General features: G+C 37.7%; 1 protein-coding gene across 1 annotated transcript; it reads right to left on the bottom strand.

The window, feature by feature from the left end:
* Window positions 1-1,965: 1,965 nt before the first annotated feature.
* On the bottom strand, window positions 1,966-3,858 carry LOC123246366 (YTH domain-containing protein 1-like; the record flags this gene model as incomplete). Its single annotated transcript, XM_044675273.1, has 1 exon — window positions 1,966-3,858. A coding segment is annotated over exon 1 (1,893 nt), but the record flags the coding sequence as incomplete, so codon positions are not given.
* Window positions 3,859-17,722: the final 13,864 nt, after the last annotated feature.

Raw genomic sequence — 17,722 nt, 5'->3', positions numbered from 1 at the left:
GATTCCAAGATCTGAATGATGTCCCCCATAGAATATTCCCTTCTATTATCCACAAATAGAGAGAAGGGTTTATCAAGGTTGGGTAATGCTAGTACTGGGATAAATGTGGATTTGGTCTTTAAGGTGGTCTGTTGATTGGGTCCTCAGTGGCTGGGAATCAGGGCCTATAGTTGGCTTGGCAATTATACCAAAGTAAGGGATCCAGATTCTACCCTATCTGGGAAGGTCCTAAGTTGTTTCTTTGCCCCTAGGGTAGAGATAAACAAAATAGCCTTCTTTTTTCATATATTATGGATTGGGAGGTGGGGGGTTAGTTCATGGTCTACTTATTATACTTTATGATGGAAAATATGTATTGTTTTTGCTGAGACTTGTGTTCTTTATTCTCCTCAGAGAGGTATGTACATATTACAATCTATAATGTAAAGTTTAAATTCTTTTAAGAGTAATTTCAGGATAAGAAACTTGCTACCTCCCAGAATCCAGACATCAAACTTGTTTGGAGAAGGCACCATGAAGATGCCTGCAGAGACCCTACACTGCATCAAGACGATCCACAGTGAACTTTGGGGTACATTTGATTAAACTGTGGGGGGTTGAATGTATTTGTTATGAACGTATACTCTTATGCCAAAGGGACTGCCCCCAATTGGCTTTTTGTCATTGCACCTAGCAATCATTGGATCATTGGTTTTGTCCTCCCCCCCCCCCTTTTATCCCTAAATTACTGTAATTTAAAAGTTGGTTATGTTTACAAGAGTCTTTGGGGAGATCAGTCTCCCTTGACTCTCAGGAGGGAATGTGTTATTGAAAATGTTGGGGTCCTTGAACTACATTTGCCATGACACCATGCTTCCTGTCCTTCCATAATGATGTAGACAGAAGGACAAAACTGAGGGGCTGGTTTTTCACTTCTTCTTTGCTCTCTTTGTTCTCTATCCACCATGGTGGTAGCAGGCAAAGGCATGCTTTTTAAACTGCCTAAGCTGGCAGGGCATGTGGCTTTATTTTTTAGAGACTACTAATAAACCTTATAAAACTATAATATTCTTAAAGTTATCCTTTCCTATTAATTTCATTTTTTACGGACTTCGTATGCCATTTCTCCCAGAAAGTAGGAATGGAGATCAAAATAAATGATTTTTCACTCTATTTGAGTTTTTATTGGGGGGGGGTTGGTTTTATATGAGTATTCTCTTACAAAAATGAACAATATAAAAAAATGTTTTGCATGATAATACATGTATAACCCAGATCACTTTGCTTACCAACTCCGGGAAGGAAGAGAGAATGGAGAAAGAGAACTTATTTGGAACTTATAACTTCAGAAAATTTACGTGGAAAATTATTACATGTAATTGATAAAATATCTTTACAAAAAAAGATTTAACAAGATCTTGCATAAGACCTATGTTGAGGATTTAATCAATTTAATTCTAAGAAAGGGGGCAAAAATATGTAATTGAAGTGAAAATTAAAATTTTTTGTCAATCTTTTACAATTTATTTTTAACTAAAAACAAAGAAACAAAGAAGAAATAAAAATGATAGCAATGTAGACATTTGAAAATAAATTTATTTGTAAACACACAAAAATACAAGAATTTCTTTTGTTGCTTTTTAACAATCAGTGCTTTAAGACATATTATCTTCTGTATCTTCCTCTCTCCCTTCATTCTCTGTCATAATCACATAACCCCCCTTCTATTTTCCCTTCCCCCTCTCCTCTCCTCTCTCCTCTTCTAGTCTCTTCCCCATCCCCTCCCCTCTAATCCCCTCTCCACTCTTCCTCTCTCTTTCCTTCTCTGCTCTTCTCTTCTCTCTTTCCCTCTCCACTCCTCCTCTTTCTTCCCCTCTCCTCTCTTTTTCTCTCTCTTCCTCTCTCCTCCCATCTCTTCCCCTCTCCACTCCTCTCTCTTCCACTCTCCTTTCTTCTCCTCTCCTCTCCTCTCCTTTTCTTCCATTGATCCTTCTCCCTGTCTCTTCTGGTATATCTGGAACTATCACATTCTCTATCTCTATCTCTTTCACAGGATCTACTTCTTCGACCACTAACATAATTACATACTTGTTTATCTCTGTATCTTGCTTCATGTGGTATGGGTTGATGTCCTGAATAAGAGTATTGAAAAGGAAGAGCATGATTCTGATAGCAAGAATAATAGGAAGATATTTCTAGATAAGGGAACATTCCCTGCATTGGTGGTGGTGGTCTCATGTTGTAAAATGCTCTCAAATAATCATCATAGGACCCATTTAAGAAAATATCTCTGGGAATTCCTGAAAATCTTCTGTCTGTTTCTTGATACTGTGGATCCTTTCTATGCCCTGGTCTCTGATGAAACCCAGGGTCATAGTCAATCCTTGGTTTCTTTCTGCTGTTATGAACATCATTATCTTCTGACTGGTGCCATCTCACATCCTGGACTGGTTCTTGATGGGATGGATGAAACTGTGAATGCATTCTTCTCTTTTGATGCATTTTATGAATGACCTGAGACAAGTCAACACTTTCATCAGGGGGAAATAGAAGACAAAGTTGGGTTCCACATTCAAGGTCAACTTCTTGTCCATCATATCCAATTTTAACTGGCTTATGCTCATTCAAAGGATTGGTAAGGTGAACAGCTTTGGTAAAGGGCAATTCATGCCTACAAATCCAGTCAATTTTAAAGACACCTCCAAGCATTTCAGGATCCATACCTTCAGGCATAACCCATTGTATAGGAGATCCTCCATGGTGGGACTCTGAAGAGAGTCTTGCAAAGCCATGAAATTTTCCACTTTCTCTCACGGAAAATATCAAAATAACATTTCTTGCAGATCTGAATGCAGAATTCAATTTTTTTTCATTTACTGGAAGTGTTGACCATACACCCTTGGCTTTAGCAAGAGAGATGTTTTCATAGTTGCTACTCTTTATAAGGAAAAATCTTGCATCCTGAAGAATATATTTAAGTTTCTTTGTTTGATCTTTTTGATCAGCATGAACAGAAGATGATGATTTCTTGTGCTTCTTTTCTGATACAAAACTTGTACTTCTATGAAAAACAATTGAAGCTATGCCTCTGGCTCTCTTCCTTCCTTCCTTTTTCTCATCTGATCCATCTGTGCTAGAATCAGATGGGACTGACCCTTCTATGAAAGGTACAGTCTCAGAATAAGAGTCATTGACTTCACTTCGAGTATCAGAGTTAGTTCTCTCTTTTTGGTCTTCCTCATCTTGCTCATCCTCCCCTCTATCATCTTCATCTTTTCTTTCATCATCCCACTCTTCCTCTTCTTCCATTCCTTCTTCCTCATTCCTTTTGCAGTTTCCATGCTCTTCAGAAGAGTCCCTGTTGCCACTATCATGGTCATGTATTTCAGACCTTATTTCTTCTTTAGAAGAAAGATTTGATCTATTGTGCCACCTATCTAAATCCTGCCTAATTCTCTGGGCACTATCTGGTGTGGAAGACTCAGTTCTTCTTTCTAGATCCCTTTTCCTGGTTGAAGTCTTTTCAGGTTGACTTTCATATGGCTCTAGGGAACTGCCACTTGATAAATGGTGTTTTCCTTCAGATCTTTCAGACCTCTGGTAATCTTCACTTGCATGCACTGTTACTGGCTTTCCTTTTGTACTAATTATTCTTTTGTTATTGCTAATAGAGAAGCTAGGTGACTTTGGAGTCAATTGTCTTGAATGTCCAGAAGATTTTTGACTCTTACCTTCAGCAGTTTCTATTTGGTCACATTTTCTTTTTGAATCCTTTTCCTCATTTTGATCTTGTTCAATTTCAGAGTTATGTTCTTCAGTTAAAATATAGTCCAAAACATTAATATCTCCAACTTTCTCCTCTTGATTATTGGCTGCCATTGCCCCTAGGATGCAGAAAAGAAATTATAAATTAGTGACACATGAAAATGATGCCAATCAACAACAAAATGATGTAGCAATAACAAGAATTATAGTGAACATATATCCTGTACCTATTATGGGGCAGTCAATTAAACATTTTATAATTATTATCTCATTTGATCCTCATAACAACCCTGGGAGATAGTTGCTATTATTTATACAAATGAGTATATTGAGGAAAACTGAGGTTCAGTTACTTGTCCAAAGACACACAGCTAAAGTATGAGACTAGATTTGAACTCAAATCTTCCTGACTTCAGGTCCAGAGTACCACTGTGAGACTTAGCTGCCTCCCTAAGGCCTATAGTTTCTACCTTCACTCAGTCTGCTTGCCTAGGCACTATTCAACACTATTCCATTTCCTTCTCTATCAATAGACATCTGCAGTTACCCATTTTCAGAGAAAATAAAGGCCACAGACATTCATTAGATTATGTGGCCACGGGGCATTTCACTTAACTTTCGTTGACCTCAGTTTACCCATCTAGAAAATGGGGATCATAATACATATTAATAACCTAGTATAAAAACATATTAATATCATATTAGTTAATTAATTACCATATATTAATATGGTATATTATATATATAACTCTCATTAATCATAGCCTTTACCTCATCAGAACTAATTATATATTATATTCTATTTGAAACTACACTCATTCAACTCTCATCATTATTACCTAGAGGGGTAACCAAAATGAATGTTTAAACACATGACTTTACTTTCTATTTTATACCTTCGTTGGATCACTCCCCCTTTTAGTAGCCCTCCTAAACCTAAGCAATAATCTAGGCTCTCTTCACATTTTAACCAACGATATCCTAATAAACCTTTTAGATTATTCAATATCTATACTATACTATGATATGCATGTATGACTGCTTTGATAGTTAAAATCCCATTCTATGACCTACACTTATGACTTCCCGAGGCACATGTAGAAGCTCCTATGGCAGGAGCCATAGTCCTAGCAGCCATTCTACTTAAACTTGGGGGCTATGGAATTATACGAATCCCCATGTTTACCAAACCTATTACTATCTACCTATCAGAGCTGTCTGTTACCCTATCCATGTAGGGTATAATCCTAACGAGCTCTATTTGCATACACCAAACAGCCTTAAAATCCCTAATTGATTATTCATCAGTCAGCCATATAGGCCTAGTTATTATTGCTGCCCTCATACAATCTACACTTAATTTTTTTTGTGTGTGTGTTTTTTTAAACCCTTAACTTCTGTGTATTGGCTCATAGGTGGAAGAGCTGCAAGAGTTAGGCAATGGGGGTCAAGTGACTTGCCCAGGGTCACATAGCTGGGAAGTGTCTGAGGCCAGATTTGAACCTAGGACCTCCTGTCTCTAGGTCTGACTCTCAATCCACTGAGCTACCCAGCTGCCCCTCTACACTTAGTTTTATAGGCACTACTATATTAATAATCACCCACGACCTTACATTTTCCATATTGTTTTGTCTAGCCAACACTAATTATGAATGAATCCACAGTTGCTCAATAATCTTTGCTCAGGGATTATAAATAATCTTATCACTAATATGCACTGCCATCAATTTAAGCTTCTAGGAGAATTGACAGTAATTATGTCATTATTCTCATGATCCAACTTCTCCATTCTACTTTTAGGGGTAAATACAGTTATTATAGCCTTGTACTCCTTCTATATACTAATTACTTCACAAGGAGGAAAGTTCACCCATCACTTAACCCCTACCTACCCCCCCCATTAACATGTGAACATATACCCATTATCAGTAAACCCCAAATGCATTTTGGGTTTAACATACTGCAAATATAATTTAACCAAAATATTAGATTGTGAATCTAAATGTCAACGTTTAAACTTTCTTATATGCTGAGAAAGAATTAAGAACTGCTAATTCCTGAGCCCATACCTAACAGTACAGCTTTCTTACTTTTAAAGGATAGTGTTATCCATTGATCTTAGGAACCAACAACTTTGGTGCAACTTCAAATAAAAGTATTCAATTACCTCTTTTTGCTCAACTTAGCACAGCATGATTTGTCAACCCTCGACTGTAATTAATCTCTCTCCAGAAATCAGGAAAGGAAAGTCAGCTATTTACTCACCCAAGTTCCCTCCAAGAGGCAGTTGGAGCTGAAGACAAAGACTGACTTCTGAAGCCAACCTCTAGCCCCAGAAATTCAGGGATTTTATATCCCTTTCACTCTTCACAGGGGCCAATCACAGCTTTCAAATTGTCTAGCACTATGGGAGAGGGGAGGAAGGGGATCCACTTCTCATCCTCTAAAGGTGTAACCTTTTATCAAAAGGATTCACAATTTCCTGACTGAGTTGTTGCCCACTTTATTGAATGATTTGTGAACACTCTTACTTAGTGTCTGGTGAGGTACTAAGTAGGGGTACTTAAGTTAGTATTAACCAAGTGTTAATTCAAAATAGACAGTATAAAGAGTTCCCTTTCACAAGTGTTAACTCAATGTAGACAAAGAGAATAAAGAATTCCTTTTCACAAGCATGACTCATACTAAATAATAACTTATGAGATCTATAATATATCTTTTCCACGAACATAGATACACATGTTCTCCTTGGTGTAATTATTGCCGCAACTGGTAAATCAGTCCAATTTGGCCTTCATCTATGACTTCCCCCCCCACACCCTTCCCCTTCTTGGTCCTACTCCATTCAAATACTATAGTCCTAGCAGGTATTTTCCTCTTAATACGATTTTACTCTACAATAGAAAATAACCAAACAATCTTAACAATTAACAAACCTACCTTTTACCATTGTTATGAGAATGAAATGAAATATTTGTAAAGTACTTTGCAAAGTGCCTGTTGAATAGTCATCTCTGTATAAATGCTTATTCTCTTCTGATCCCTGCCCTTATGAATATGATCAGAAGAGGTCTTATTTTCCCCAGTAAGTGGAAGAAGTTTCTCCAAGATCACACAATATGAGGTAGGATCAAAATTAAAATACACACACACACACACACACACACAATTATCTTGGATTCTTCCTCGGAACAAGAGTTCCTACTCCTTAGGGGCTGTTGCCTTGGGCTTTCCCAAATGACCAATGATAGCTCCAGCCAAATCAGTCCTATTTCTATCCTACAAATATCCCAAGATCCACTGGATCAATGAAACTTACCAGCTAATGAAAAGAACCCAAAAACATGTGTTTTTTCCAGGTAGAGCTTCCAAAGGTAATCCCTGATTTGTTTTGGGTAGAGGAGAGGTCACTTCCATGTGAGGAGTCCAGTGATCCCAAATGAGGTAGAGGAGATGCCTGAGATCCACTTATATAGGAGAGTTGGGAGGGAGATCAGGAATTCACACTCTTGTGTCCAGAGTTCACACCTTGGAAAAGTGGTTTTCACTTATCACTTAGGAGAACAAGAGAACGTGTGAACTTATGAACTTCATTGTATTAGATACAGAAAATTCACTTCTCTCACTCTCTCTCATAATTATTCATATTAAGTTTCTCTTTTATTAATCTGCTCCATTGATGGACAAGATGAACATGATTGTTCTTTCCTAGGACTCTTTTTGTTTCAGTCACCATGAGATTATAATTGCCCTTATATACATCCTGGTTGTTTTCAAAATTTGCAGGCATTCCAAGGGCTTATATCAGGAGAAAATCAGAGGATATGGAGGTTTCATAGTAGATTGATATGAATAGGTGAAGGGCCTTGAGATAGAGCCATATCAAGACCAGTGGGGAGAATCAGTTGGGAAAAAAAGGGATCTTTTTTCTTGGAGGAGAGAAATGGAATGTGGTTTGTTGACTGTCTTCAAGGATTTGAAGGAGAAAATTTGCAGAAAAGTTGTGCTTCATCAAAGAACAATGAGTGGAATTTGTTGGGAAATATTTCATTTCAATGAATAGAAAGTTTTCCTACCATTTAAAAGCATCCAAAAGATGTATGAGCTCCTAAAATTCACTGGCAGGCTTTGGGTTCCCCTTTACAAAAGGAAATCAAGCAGAATTTGGAAAATGACTTGTGAAATAGGTGTTGGGAGTGCTACTTCTAATCCAGGTATCATTTAGAGAAGGTAGTCCCCTGGAGCTCCTTCCAGCTCACATATTCTTTGGTACTGGAGAAAACATCATGTGAGTAAACTTTCTCTTGGATCCAAGGACAAAGTGTGAATTCCTCAAGCAAGATGTCAATTCTTTATGAAGGTGTCAACCTCCAGAGAAAATCCAGAGATACTCAATAAACCTGAGTACTCTTGGGACAAGGTATGAACTCTTAGGATAAGCCTCTTTATCCTGATCATTAGTTCTCCTTCTCCTTCTTGACACATTGATCTGGCATTTTTGTGGCACTGACTAGAGTACTAAGTGGCAGCAGCAGGAAAAATCCCAGAGCTTATCACTCTCAGGAACACTCAAAAATAGGTCTTCTGGCCTCAGGTTGATTTTCTTTCCAATATAACATAAATGATCCTCCTCATCCTTCCCTACTCCTTCCCCAATGTGCAAAAAATAATTCTCAGCAACTTCCCGAGAAACTTTTCACTCTTGTCTTTGCATATCCAGTGCTAAACATCATTGGTATAACTTCACTAAGGAAGACATATATGATTTTTCCAAGAGTGTGTCCTAGCCATGCATTTCTCCTACATCTGACTCCCTCTGTACCTTATGTGTTGCTTATGTGTAGCTTTGTTTTTTACAGCTGTAGCAACATTGACAAGCATAGACTGGTTATAGAGATATGCATAACAGGCATTCTATGAAGCCTTCTAGACATTCAAGAGGTAAGTAAGATCCAAAGGTAAAGGGTCTTCACATAAATAATTAGCTTAGAATAGGATCCAGAATGTGAATTTTAATGAAGATTGAGGGATCTCAATTTAAGGTTGGAGGATTTCTGAGTATTTGTAAATTTTTCACTAGAGGAGGCCTTGGTCTCATTCTATATAATTTCTATCCATTGTATATCATTTCCCCCCTAGTATCCAGATGAAGCCCCATCACTCTTCCACATGGAAATGCTTCAAAAGATTTCAATACATTTCAATTTGGAATCACTTAGAAAAGACCTTTTTTGTATGTGTGAAAGGCACTTGACTGTTGGAAGCCACTGAGAGAAACAGGGTCCTTTAATAGAACCTTTTTATCGGGATCCCATCAAAAGATCAGCGCAGCCAGGCAAGGCCATGCATTTGATTTTTCTGACCTGCAAGTCAGGACACAGACAGGATGATTTTATCTAAGATAAAAAAATCTGGACTCCTCTCTGTGACTCCTTTTATGATCGACACCTTTTCTTATTGGAAAGCATTATAAATTTTCTAGGATAGCTTTAAGTTTTTAAGTATCGTCTAGTAAACCAGCAGTTAAGGAGTTAACAATTTTTCCCAAGCTGAGAAGAAAGCAGAAATTAGCAGAAGCTGTAGGCAGATAACTCTCCCTTAGGTACTTTCCAATGACTTAAACACACTCTACAATCCACACACTCTTAAAGGCTCATTCTTTAATGTATCTTTTGAAGTATGACAAGTTTTATTAAAATAGAATGTTAGATAAAATAGGTCTCAAATTTTAACCTTGAACCCTTGTCTCATCCTGGCATAATCTATATGTGAAAAAAACTTGTGTGTGAAGTAATTCTGTAGCCTTGATCATCTGCATAGCTGCAAATTCCTTTGTGCTTTGTGTGAAATGTTTTTTTGAATACTGTAAAAAATAAATCTCAAGCTCATTGCTGGTCAGAGCAGCTTTGGGCTAACCATTAGTCTGGCTGTTCTCAATTTTCTTCTTTGTTCTTATTGTCCGATGCCATTAAAAGCCTGTCAAAATCCTTGTTGATATAGAGCTGGACCTCTACACTTGACCATTATTGGATGGCTTCAAAAACTGGAGTGCAGTTATCAGCTTCCAATAAAAACTTATTCCAATTTATTATGAATCCTATTTGTTTGCATAACTGTTTTAAAGCCCAATCTGGGATGAAAGCCTTTTAGATGTAAAGTCTTTGTCTTCTTCCACCTTTGAATAGCCAGAACCTAATTGATTCCATTTGAATAAGGAAACACTGAGTCCTAGTTTGATTTTTCTTTTTCACTAATAACCATTTCACATGTCTTTCTATCTATTCAATAATATGGTTGTGTAGGTGGTGATTGTAGAATTGGTGGGAGGTTGGAAAGAATTGTGGGAAAATGAAATGATCTCACTCTGATCTTGATCAGGTCAGAGACTGATCAAATTCTAGTCCCAGGTTTAGGCTTAAGTTTTTGTTTTCACTGTGTAATTTGATCCAATCAGGCACACTCTTGATTGAGTTTTAGGCAAATATTTAGTACTTAGTACTATCAGCACCCCAAAGTGTGAACTATGTCCTTATTCCAAGCCCAGTCTAGAATTCTCTGGGCTGGGCAAGGGGTATGGATTGGCTTGTACCACTATTTGCCTCAGGGATCTGAATGTTGGCTTAGGCTTAGACTCTGAACCTCCTACAGCAGATGAGGGGTGGGGGTGTGGCTTGCTCTTGGTTTGCTCTTCCTTCCTTGCTAGAGCTTCTTGCTGGCTCTGTTCTCCTTTCACCCCAGTGCCTCAGATGTTCTTTGCCTACTTTTTGGGTTTTTCTTTTCTTGAAAGTTGTTTCACCCTGTCTCCTTGTTGGTTCTTTCACTTTGTTTTGTGGCGATATTTTAATCTTGGTCAAAGAAGATTCTCATGGTGGCACAGAGCTACTCTAGATTATTCTGCCATCTTGGCTCTACCCCTAGAAGTCTCTCATTTCTTACTCTTCAGCTGTGTGCAGAGAGTCTCTAGTAGAGGTTTGCAGACTCAAGTCCTCTTCCGTTATTCTTCTCCTTCCAGAAAATTCCTACTTTCCTCTTTCTCATCACATTGCTGTCCTCTCTTTCAGTTGCTTGACTTTCATTGAGAGAGTCTGATTCTCTTTTCATGAAGACATCTGCTAGAGGAAAATGAAACAACTGAAGACTCTTTTCATTTCATGATTTTTGTGATTTCCAATGAAACCATTCTTTACTGAGAGTCATGAGAGGGGAAAATTAAGGGAAATACCCAAGACTGGACACAGCAAAAAAAAAGTAAGTTTTACTTCATGGCATCTTTCTTTTCCTTTATAATGATAACACTCATTATTTCTCTAACTAATTTATTTATAGCACTTTAATCTTCACAAAATATTTTTTTGGGGAATCATCCTTAGCACCAAAGGCAGGGGTCTCCATATCAAGACCATTTTAAAGTTAGAGGAAACTTTGGAGATTATCTAATCCAAGTCCCTCATTTTATGCAGGAGGAAAGAGAAACTCAGAATGAGAATGATTTGCCCAAGGAGTGCTGATAGTCACATTTTAAGTAGTCAAAATTGTGTTGTTGTGTGTATATATATATATGTATATATATATGCAAAGCAACTTCTTAAAATAGCCATGGCCAGAAATGTATCTTTTTTTGTGAAATTTAAATTTATCACCTCTCTGGTAAGAAAAGAGTGGCATGTTTTGATTTTCAGTCTTATTATGGTTTATCATTACACTGATCAGAGTCTTAAGAGTCTTTCAAAATTGTTTTCCTTGGTAATGTTTTCATCCTGTAAATTGTTTTCCTAGTTCTACTTGCCTTGTTTTGCATCAGTTTACAGAGGTTTTCCTAGAGTCTTCTAAAACATTTTATTTTGTCATTTCTTATGGGACAGTAATATTTCATTATATTAATATATCATAATTTGTTTAGCTATTCCATGATAGGATACCCTCTCCCTTAGTTTCTCATTATTGATAACTAAAAAGAATTGCTACACATATAAGTCTTTTGCCTCTTTCTATGATTTCTCTTTTTTTAAACCTTTGCCTTCTGTCTTACTTATTATGAAAGGGAATTCTTTATTCCCTTTGTCTATTTTGAGTTAATCAATCAAGAACTTAAAGTACCCCTAGTTAACACTAAGAGAGTTTACAGTGTCATTTACTAGAAAAAGCTCACACCTTCAAAGGCAAGAACTGAAGACACCACCTAGGACTAGATAGGTTTAAGAGACTACCACAATTCCACATGGAGATCTGGTCTTGAGGGAGCCTTTGTGGCTGGTGAGCTGGACTTCCTCAAACAGAAATTATAGGATATCTAGCTAGGCAATACTTTCTACTTCCTTCCTATATTTCTCTCTTTTACTATATCTCTTTTAAACTAAATTGTTAAGAACAGATAACAGGCTCATGACTTGAGTTAATTTTATAAATAATGTCCATAATCTTATATTTTTAAACTCTTATATTTAGTCAAACTAATTTTAATTTTTTTACATTACCTATTAAATATTGGTTCCAAGGCAGAAGAATGGTAAGGGCTAGGCAATTGGGTTTAAATGACTTGCCCAGGGTCACATAGCTAGAGTGTGTCTAAAGCCAAATTTAAACCCTGGACTTCCCATCTATAGGATTGGCTCCCTATCCACTGAATGGCCTTGGGTGCACCTCTATGATTTCTTTAGGGTATAGGACTAGTATTGGTTTAACTAGTCCATACAGGGTTTAGTAACTCTTGGGGAATGCTTCCAAATTATTTTTCAGAATGTCTGGCTCAATTTATTGCTCCAACCATCATGCAATGGTTTACCCTCAGCCTCTTAACTCTAAAACTAATTTTTAGCCTTTATTCAGGAATTGGAGTCTTTGGGTTTATTGTATACTATAATACCCTGTTTGCTTCTGTATGTTTTATTTTTTATTTTACTTTTTTTAAACCCTTAACTTCTGTGTATTGGCTCCTTGGTGGAAGAGTGGTAAGGGTGGACAATGGGGGTCAAGTGATTTGCCCAGGGTCACACAGCTGGGAAGTGTCTGAGGCCGGATTTGAATCTAGAACCTCCTGTCTCTAGGCCTGACTCTCAATCCACTGAGCTACCCAGCTGCCCCTTCTGTATGTTTTATAAATAATATGTTCCACTGACTGATCTATTTTTAAACCAACTTTGTACTACATCTTGTAGTACAAATATTGGTACCCCCTTTTCCACTTTGTAAATGATTACTTTTGAGATTCTGGACCTTTTGTTCCTTTATATGAATTTCATTATTATTTTTTCAGCTCTATAAAATATGTTTTTGGTAGTTTGATTGGTATAATATTGAAGAAGTAAATTAATTTAGATACTATTTTCACTTTTATTCTTTTACTACAAATGAGAAACTAAAGTGTTACCAATTATTTAGTTCTCTCCTTATTTTTATAAAAAGTGTTTTATAGTTGAATTCATGAAGTTTCTGCATTCATCTCGGTAGATGTATTCCCAAATATGTGATTGTTTCTATAGCTATTTGAATGTAATTTCTTTTTCTAGCTCTTCCTGCTGGGTTTGGTTGCTAACATAATGAAATGTTGATGATTTACTAATTATACAAATTAATTTTTGGTTGAGTCTGTATAATTTATGAGGAAATCATTTCATATCATCTGCAAAAGTGATACTTTTGGGGCAGCTGGGTAGCTCAATGGATTGAGAGCCAGGCCTAGAGATGGGAGGTCCTTGGTTCAAATCTGGCCTCAGACACTTCCCAGCTGTGTGACCCTGGGCAAGTCACTTGACCCCCATTGCCCATCCTTACCACTCTTCCACCTAGGAGCCAATACACAGAAGTTAAGGGTTTAAAAAAAAGTGATACTTTTATTTTTTCTTGGCTGATACTTATTTCTCTGGTTTTTCTTTCTTGTTTTAATAATATAGCTAGAATTTCTAGCACTGTTAAATAGTAGCAGTGATAATGGGCCTCATTGCTTTATCTCTTATCTTATTAGAAAGGCCTCTAATTTTTCTCTATTACATATATTTGCCTTAGGATATAGACAGATAATGACTGCTAGATGACATAGTGGATAGAACCCTAGTCCTGGAGTCAGGAAGACCTAAGTTCAAATCCAGTCTACTATCTGTATGACAGTAGGCAAGTACTTAACCCTGTTTGCCTCAGTTCTTCATCTGTAAAAAGAGATGAGAAGGAACTGGCAAACCATTCCAGTACCTTTGTCAAGAAAATCCCAAATGGGATCATGAAGATTCAGACATAACTGAAATGAAATGAAATGAAATATAGATATTATTTATTATAGTAAGGAAAAGTAATTTTATTACTTTATCTTCTTGAATAATATATAGAATAAATAGAAATAGGTGCTTGATTTTGTCAAAAGACTTTTTCTCATATATTGTTATAATAGTATTTATTTGCATTATTAATTTATTATATTTAAAACCCTTAATTTGTCATATCATATAGAATAGAGGTATCAAACTCTCAACCCTTGGAGTGACCCAAATCAGTTTACAATGAGTTTTTGTGATGATTAGTGAGATAAGGAATATGGTAAGTGCTATATAAATGTTAGATATGATTATTAGTAGTCTGACTCCACTGAAGTAGAAGGCATGGTATTTCCAGATGTCCCTGATGTCCAGTTTATCTCCTTGGAGACTTTGGGGAATTTTTCTTTGGGTGAGAGCATCAATACTCCTGGATGGACTGAGATATCTCACATTATATGAGAGAATTCATGTACTCTGCATCTTATCTGGCACATGGTAATTGATATAACTTTTCTGATTTCTGTTTGCTGTCTCTTTAGATAATCAGCCTGCTTGCTATTCACTCTTTGTGAACAGTGAATCTTTTGTGTATCTAGCATTTCATGGGAAGTATATTAAGGCTCCATACATAATCTTGGGATACTCCTTCCCCTTTAAAGAATAATGACTAGGAAAGCCACTTAAACCTAAACTCATTTATTCAGGCAGACAGATATAATTCTGGTTCTGTAAGCCCTCTCTGAGGAAAGCTGAAAGCCTAGTCTAGTGATCCAAATCTTTCGTCCCTTCTAGTTAGGAATCAAAGTCTTTTTCTGAGAGGGGTGGACCAGATACATTCTCCCCCTATTCCCATGAACCACATCTAGATAAGCCTATATGGACACATATTATCTATATGGACAACACACACATCCTAAATATGTTCCCAAAAGAGGGAGAGAAAATCCTGAGAAAACTGTTCTTAGAGAGCAAGAATGTTTCACAGATTCTACGAATAGTTTTGATGAACAGATTTAAGTAGGGACTAGAAAGGTTGGCTGTTATGATGTTGATAATATGCAAGATATAATTTAAAAATCTAGGATTCATTTATTTTTTTTTAACCCTTGTACTTCGGTGTATTGTCTCATAGGTGGAAGATTGGTAAGGGTGGGCAATGGGGGTCAAGTGACTTGCCCAGGGTCACACAGCTGGGAAGTGGCTGAGGCCGGGTTTGAACCTAGGACCTCCCGTCTCTAGGCCTGACTCTCACTCTCACTCCACTGAGCTACCCAGCTGCCCCAGATTCATTTATTTTTTTAAGCAGACTCTTTGTGTGTGTGTGTGTGTGTGTGTGTGTGTGTGTGTGTGTGTTCTAGGTTTATTCCAGGTACACTATTACTAGCCTATTCTGGAGCATGAAAAATTCATGGTTATTCCTATGGGTGGTGATAGGACAACAGGGAAAGATGTGATTACTCCCACTCATGTCCTCATAAAACTCATTTATTAGTGGTAAAGAGCCAATATCATTGACTAAGATCATGACTTAGATTTTACCATGAAGAAAACAACAAAAAAACAACTTTAGAACATTCTGTTAACTTACAACTTAATGAGGTTCAAAACTTGTATTTATTATCTTATCATCCAAAGTCACCCAGGCAAATGGTGCTCATGAGTTATATCTTGAATCATGAGCTTCATTAAGAGACTGGAATAAACTATAGAAATGACAGGGCTAGACTATGAGGACTGGGTGTCTAGGGATAGAGGCCATCCCAGCTTGATATCCCAGGAATGTATTTGGAGGTGTTATATTGAATCTCTGGGAGCTTGAAGTTCACGGTTGATTGACAGGTGAATCAGTTGGATGGAATGTTCCCAGAGAGGCTTGCGGACTCAGGAGAGAGCATTTGAGAACCCTGACAGAGGTTCTGGGGTCTTTTACCTGTCCCTGAGGCTGGAGATGAGTGTGGATCCTGGTCTTTGGGGATATACAGACTTGCCAACTCAACCCTGCAAGCTCCTCCTGTGTTTCCTGTACCGTCATCAATTTGTATTAGACCACCATCTCTGTGTCTACTGCCCCTAGATATTAGGAGTTTCATCATCTTAGTCATCTAGGCTTCCCAGGGCCCGGCAGGGATCCGGGAAGTGGGCAGGAGAAGAAGAAGAGGGTGGATAAAGGGTGGAAATCTCAACTGATTAGGCTTAAGATCTACTGAAGAAGAAGCTGAAGATTTCACAGCAGTTTGCCTGCTCTGGTTTAGCCCTGGCCAGGCTGTACCAGAGAGAAGCTATAGTCTTGATTCCTTCATTTGCCTTCAGTTAGAGATTCATTAGTATCAATTTAAATAGGGTCTCCCATTACCTCTATCCCACACCATCATCCTTCTGTGTCAAATATATTTAAAGTTTAAAGTACCTTCCTGAATTGGTTTCCAAAGCTTATTTGGGAAGGGAGTCACGCAGTCAGATTACCAACGTTACCTCAGCTGAAGAGCCCAATAATTAATATCAATTAACCCCAGGTGGGTCCTGAAGGGATAAACACTTTGACCTAAAGGATCCTGCCTGGGCAGCTGTTATAAAGAAGAAGTGCCATCCTATCATCCCTCTGTACTCCATCTTCATATACATCAAATAGATAATAGTGACCTCCTTTTAATATAACAGAGGGAGAGGAGGTTACATGTCACAGACAAAAAAATCCCACTTTCTTAATCCTAGGTGAGAAGGACCTTATATAACCATATGGATTCCTATCATGTTGTCTGGTTAAATGAACCTAAAAATCTGTAGTGATAGTAGTAGGCTAGCCCCTTCTCATTAGAAGCCAGGCTGTTAGAACTCTACCTGATCGAGGCAGTTAGGTGGCTCAATAGTTTGGAGCCAGATTTGGTGTCAGGAGAACCTGAGTTCAAATCTGGCCTCAGATACTTCCTAGCTGTGAGACTATGGGTAAGTCATTTTACCTCAGTTGCCTAGCCCTTACTGTTCTTCTGCCTTGGAACTGTTACTCAGGATTGATTCCAAGGTCAGGGTGTAAAAAAAAAAAAAAAAAAAAAAAAAAAAAAAGCAAACTATACTTGGTCCAGACAACATTCCTGAGACAGAACAGAGAGCTGCCTATTATTCTGACTTCTATGGGCCCAGCAGGCAGTTTGTCAGTTATACTTAAGAAAGTATTTAAGTACCTAGAATGTGGAAGTCACTGTGCAAAGTACTTGAGATACAAAGATAAAAGTGAACAGTCCCTGCCTTCATGGAGCCAACACTTTCCTGGGCATAATATAAGATGCTCACTTTGAGCTTCAGTGGCCTACAGAGAAAAGAGGAAGAGAAACTAAACTGCAGGAAGAAGCTAAAAAGAGCTCAATCTTAGTGAGCTCAGAGGGGCTGAAGAAGCACAGTCATATAAGACTGGGGGGAAAAAAAAGGGGGAAATGGATAGCAATGACTTGGGGCCTTGATCCGAAGAAATGACTTATTACAAAAGCATGTTGCAGAGCAAAAACTTGGTATTTCTTTCCATTATTATCTTTCTTGAAAAAAGGCTCTTACTTGGAGTAGGAAATACCAGGAGGCTATTGGAGTCTGGACTCTTTCCCCAGATCATGGCCTTCCTCCTCCCTGTTCTCCACCCACCTCAACCCTCTGCTATAACACCTTAGAGTCTTCTTTCTCCTTTCAGTAAGCATTCCTGTTTTCTCCATTATCTAACTTTCTCTGAAACTTTCCCTAACACC

The sequence above is a fragment of the Gracilinanus agilis genome, chromosome 4 (assembly GCF_016433145.1).
Source record: "Gracilinanus agilis isolate LMUSP501 chromosome 4, AgileGrace, whole genome shotgun sequence".
Taxonomy (NCBI): domain Eukaryota; kingdom Metazoa; phylum Chordata; class Mammalia; order Didelphimorphia; family Didelphidae; genus Gracilinanus; species Gracilinanus agilis.
Note: the sequence above shows the minus strand (reverse complement) of the source record. Positions and strands in the feature narration are given on the sequence as shown.